Raw genomic sequence first — 5,950 nt, forward strand, 5'->3', positions numbered from 1 at the left:
ATTATGTTTTGAATAGTTAAACACGGAGTTCAATATTTGAGAGATTCAGCTCTGTGAAATGCTCCCTTCTACCCCCTTGCTCAGCCGCATCCTCTGTGGGCAGCCAACAGTAACAGTTTCCCGTCCATCCCTCGAGATATTCTGTGCAGATAGGTAGATATGATTTTCTCCCGTTAAAACTTTTTTTTTTTTTTTTTTTTGAGACAGGTTGTCACTCTGTTGCCCAGGTTGGAGTGCAGTGGTGTGATCATGGCTCACTGAAGCCTCAACCTCCCTGGGCTCAGATGATCCTCCCACCTCAGCCTCCTGAGTAGCTGGGTCTACAGACATGCACCACCATGCCCAGCTAATTTTTTTATTTTTTTGCAGGGTTGGAAGTAGAGATAGGGTCTTGCCATTTTGCTCAGGCTAATCTCAAACTCCTGGATTCAAGTAATCTTCCCGCCTTGGCCTTCCACAACTGGGATTACAAGACATGAGCCACCACAGATGGTTGATTTTTGTTTTTGTTTTGTTTTGTTTTTTGGTAGACACAGAGTCTTTCCATGTTGCCCAGGCTAGTCTTGAACTCCTGACTTAAACAACCCTCCTGCCTTGGCCTCCCAAAGCTCCTACTTGTTGAATGATTGGATAAATCCTCTCTAGTCTCTGAATGTAAGTGGCATTTCCTGCATTATTGTTGACCTGCTTTCATGACACAGAGGCAATTGTTGATGGTTATCCACACTCAACCTAGGAATTCTTTTCTTTCTCTTTCTCCTTCCTCTCCTAACCCCCTTTTCTCCCTCTCTTGGCCTCCAGGGCAGTGATGTCTGGAGGAAGCGTAGGGAAGCATGGCCTGGAATAGGCAGTCCCAGCCGCTTACCTCTCCTGAGGTGATGTGTATTAGAGATTTAAACTGGATGAGCTTCTCAAAGGCAAAGGAGGAAACAGCTGCTCGGAACCTGATGGCTGTGCGCTGGTTGATGATCCAACTGCAGGAGAGACTCACAGACTTCAAACATTCGGAGAGAAAAAGGGCAAAGCAGAGTCCTACTCCAAGGACAACATTCCCCGACTGCTCTTCTGAATATTCCAGGATTTTTGGTATAATCAATGCCTACAAGGAAATGGGAGTTTGGATCATTCAGACTGCCCCGCCAAACACATTTGATGTTTTGTTGCTGGAAGAAGGGTTGGGAGGTCTGATTCATGCTGGGGATTTGTTGAAGGATCAAAACTGACTAAGTACAATCCTGCCCTCAAGAAGCTTAAGGTCCAGTTGGAGGAGACTTAGGAGTTCAACTGACCCAGTTCTGAAATCTTAGGTGGTTGTCCTCATCCTGACAGGAGACAAGGGGCACACACAAAACAGTGATTTAGGAGTTAACGAAGTGGCTTTACAAAGGTGTGGGCAGAATATAGGAAATCCAACAAGGCCTGGTGGAGCACCATGGAGCTGGTGACAGCAGAGAACAGTGGCCTCCTTTGACCTAAGGGGCAAGAGCAGGAAGAGGTTCCAGGGCCCAAAAGGGGTGAGGCGCACAGAGAGGGTCTGGACAGGAGCTCTGATCACCAGCCTCCAAGGACAAGGAGGGAGGCCGCCCAGGGAATACGTATCCTGACCTCATCTTCCCCCTCCTTCCAGTCTCCTTTTGGAATCTCCCACTGGTCAACCCTAACCAGAAGCCAGAGGGCAGTGGGGGCTCATTAATGTGATCCACACTAGGGGCACAGGGCAGGATGGAAAATGACGGAGAGTGGATCTAGAAGACCTGGCACCTGTCACCCGACTCAGTTATCTCCATTCTGTCATAGACTGCTGTTTCTTCCTGACCTACATTCACCTCCCCTGAGCTGGTACCAGTGCCTCAGTTTTCTCCTGGGAAGATTCCCATCTCCCCCATTGGTGCAGTCTAGGCTGGACTGTAAATCAAAGTGCCCCACTTCTTCTGGCCAACCAGTGATCATGTGACCCCAGTTGGCCAATCAGACTCTTTCTCTCATATGAGCCTCTTGGGCTGAGGAACTGGAGAATGATGGGAGATAAAGCCCATTCATCCCAACCATGGTACCTGGAGAAGACCATTATTTCCTGCTACCTACATTCCCAGAGTTGCTCGGCCATTTCTCAGAGGAGCTAACATGTTCTGAGCCAGGCCATATTCTAAGTGCTTTATATACTTATCTCATTTGATGTTACCCTATGAGGCAGTTCTCCATTTTACATGCAAGGGTTTCCATAAGGTCTACACTGGAGGGTGCCTGGGATTCCATGGGATTCCATGAGGAAACCAAGGCACAGAGAGCATGACTATACTGCCCGAAGTCGCCCACCAGCTAAGTGGCAGGGACATGGTTTGAACCCAAGCAGTGGCTACAGGGCCACTCCTTGGTAGTTAGCTACTCCTAACCACCATGCTCTACTGTTCTCAAAAGGTCTTCACTTTCTAGACAGCAACTGAAAGACAAATGCATCTCTAACTCACGGCATGGACTTGAACATGCCACCAGTTCCATTTCTAAACCTCTGAAGCCTAGAGTCTCCCAAACCTCACCAACTCTGCCACTTACTGGCCCGAGTACACTGGCAATGCAGAAGCAGACACCCAGAAGTACATCGAAAATCATCCTTGTTCTCTGGAACCTCAGCATCACCAGAAACACTGAAGCTTTTTCAATCCCTCGCCTTGAGACTTCTTCTTCCCAAAGGCGGTGAAGCCTTGAAAAGAGGATAATGGAACTAGTGGAATCTCTTTGCATGTGACATCCAAACATCCTAGTTCTTGCTAGCCAGGAGTTTTGTTGCAGAAATTTTCAAACATAACAGAATAGAACAATGTAGTAATCTTCTGAGTACTCATCCCCCTTCTTCCAGAATTAAAAATATTTGACATTTTTGTTTCATGTCTCCTCCCTTTAACTTTTGTTTCCTGGAGGATTTGAAGCAAATTTCAGTCATCATATCATTTTATCTGTAAATGCTTCAGTATGTATCTCTTTCAGATAAAGTCTTTTAAAAAACCATAGCAACAGGGCCAGGTGCAGTGGCTCATGCCTGTAATCCCAGCACTTTGGGAGGCCAAGGCGTGTGGATCACTTGAGGTCAGGAGTTCGAGACCAGTCTGGTCAACATGGTGAAAACCCCACCTCTGCCAAAAATGCAACAATTAGTTGGGTATGGTGGCATGAGCCTGTAATCCCAGGTACTCGGGAGGCTGAGGCAGGAGAATTGCTTGAACCCAGGAGGCAGAAGTTGCAGTAAGCTGAGATCATGCCTCTGCACTCCAGCCTGGGTGACAGAGTGAGACTCCATCTCAAAAAATACAAAAAACAAACCAACAACAACAACAACAAAAAACATAGTAACAATAAAAATAACACTACAGTCAGGCGCCTATAGTCCCAGCTACTTGGGAGGCTGAGGCAGGAGAATGGCTTGAACCTGGGAGGCGAGTTGAACCAGTGAGCCAAGGTGGCGCCACTGCACTCCAGCCTGGGTGACAGACCAAGACTCCGTCTCAAAAAAATAAAATAACATAACAGCAGAGTAACAATAATTACTTAATGGCATTTAATGCCCAGTCTGTATTGAAATTTCTCTAATTATTTAAACATGTCTTTATAAAGTTAGTTTCTCTGAATCAAGATCCAAACAAGGTCCACACATTGTATCTAAAGGAGAAATCTGATAGAACTCTTGGGTTGCATTTTACTCTGTAAGCATTTCCCCTGGTCTGCATTTCTACGCCATTTATTTGTTGAAGAAACTGATTTGTATTCATTCTGTAGGATCTTACACACTCTGAACTGGACTGATTGCATCTCCATGGTGTTGTCTAACATAATCGTTGTTCCCCTGTGCTTCCTAATAAACTGGTCATTAGACCTAAGGCTTAATGAAATCCAGAATTCAAGTCATTTGGAAAAAAAATTTAAGAGGTGATGTAGTGTACTTCCTGTTGCCTCACATCAGAAACCACATGATGTCTGGTGTCCCACTTTTAGGAATGTTGAGGGGGTCAGTGGGTTAGGGTGTGTCAGCCTGCCTCCGTCATTTTCAAGATCTCCAACACTGATGACCACTGCCTAGCGCCACCTCCACTAGTGCTGGAAAAATGATGAGTTTTCTAATTCTTCCATTCCTTCTGTATTTAGTAGTTTGGGTATGTAGTGAGACCTCATCTTTAAAAAAAAAAAACAAAAATGGAGTGATTGCAAAAGTGTTTGTGGACAGACATTGTGAGTAATGAAATTAAAAAGAGAATCAGTGAACTAGAAGAGAATGGAAGGAAGTCAGGAGATCTTGTACTCACAATGGTTAGAGAAGAACAAGCAAACTCACATTGACTTAGCTGGTTACCTATTAAGCATCAAGTGTTTTTCCAGGTACATTATTATTATTGTTATTTGAGATGGAGTCTCACTCTGTCACCCAGGCTGGAGTGCAGTGGTGCAATCTTGGCTCACTGCAACCTCCACCTTCCGGGTTCAAGCAATTCTCTGTGTACTTTAAAAAATGAATTTACCACCTCTTTTGTTTCTTGCAACAATCCTATGAAGGACCATGAAATAAATTTATGATCCATTATTTATTAATGTTTTTTTGAGACGGAGTCTCGCTCTGTTGCCCAGGCTAGAGTGCAGTGGCGTGATCTCGGCTCACTATAAGCTCCGCCTCCTGGGTTCACGCCATTCTCTTGCCTCAGCCTCCTGAGTAGCTGGGACTACAGGTGCCCGCCACCACGCCTGGCTAATTTTTTTGTATTTTTAGTAGAGACGGGGTTTCACTGTGTTAGCCAGTGTCTCGATCTCCTGACCTCGTGATGTGCCCGCCTCCGCCTCCCAAAGTGCTGGGATTACAGGCGTGAGCCACTGCGGCCGGCCAATCCACTATTTTATACATAAAGACACAGGGCCCAGAAAGGGAAACTTGTCTGATATCATAGTCAGTAAGAGGTGAGATTCTGACCAATATCTGGCATTATCCAAAAAGTATTTCCTGGAACCATTTCTTTTTTTCTTACCAAGTAAGTCTGAGAAGGAATGGGTCAAAGTTTACCCAGTTTCTGTACTCCATGTGAAAACATGTGCCTTCAATATGTTAAGTTGCTTTGTAAACCTCCAACATCTGGCTATAATACAACATTTCACCAACTCCTCTGACTACTGAATGCTCTTTATGGGGAGGCTCTTATGAGACTATAATTTCCAGAACACATTTGGGAACTCATTTTCCACCTGGTATCTCTCATGAAGCAGCTAGAGGTAGGAACATGAATACAGGACCTTTAAAATCACATATTCATATTCTCCCACTTTTTGTCCTCATATTACCGTGTGTGACAGCTGGTACAAGAAATTTAATCATACAACTAGTTAGCGGTGGCTTGAGCATTGGGAGACCGGGCCACTAACCCAAAGTAATACTCAGTGTCACTGTCGAATGCCTGATCCAGAAGAGAAAATCAAAACGAACTAGAAGTGGTCATTTCTAGGTTTCTTGGGACAGGCGTGGTGGCTCACGCCTGTAATTCCAGATCTTTGGGAGGCCAAGGCAGGTGGATCACCTGAGGTCAGGAGTTCAAGACCAGCCTGGCCAACATGGTGAAACCCCGTCCCTACTAAAAATACAAAAATTAGCCAGACATGGTGGCAAGTGCCTGTAATTCCAGCTACTTGGGAGGCTGAGGCAGGAGAATCACTTGAACCCAGGAGGCGCAGGTTGCAGTGAGCCGAGATTGCATCACTGCATTCCAGCGTGGGTGACAGAGAAAGACTCCATCTCAAAAATAAAAATAGTGATAAAAATAAAATAAAAAATGATAAATAAATAACTTTCTTGGGTTCACAAACCTTTTGGTAAATCTGATAAGAGATGTGAATTCTTGCTCCAGAGAAAGATCTCCAGCCCGTATGTACAAAATATCCATACCATTGTAGGAGATTCATGAACCCCAGGTTAAAAACC

The 5,950-nt window shown here is 45.0% G+C and overlaps 1 protein-coding gene across 1 annotated transcript in view; it reads right to left on the reverse strand.

The window, feature by feature from the left end:
* ABCC11 (ATP-binding cassette, sub-family C (CFTR/MRP), member 11) overlaps positions 1-5,950 on the reverse strand; it is an 81,358-nt gene that overhangs the window by 52,540 nt on the left and 22,868 nt on the right. The window contains exons 4-5 of the mRNA XM_011989149.1: positions 2,554-2,701; positions 866-1,099 (exon numbers count right to left, since the gene is read on the reverse strand). Coding sequence (XP_011844539.1) covers positions 866-1,099; positions 2,554-2,701 — 382 coding nt within the window. The remainder of the gene's footprint in view (positions 1-865; positions 1,100-2,553; positions 2,702-5,950) is intronic.

Source organism: Mandrillus leucophaeus, unplaced genomic scaffold, assembly GCF_000951045.1.
Source record: "Mandrillus leucophaeus isolate KB7577 unplaced genomic scaffold, Mleu.le_1.0 Scaffold348, whole genome shotgun sequence".
NCBI lineage: Eukaryota > Metazoa > Chordata > Mammalia > Primates > Cercopithecidae > Mandrillus > Mandrillus leucophaeus.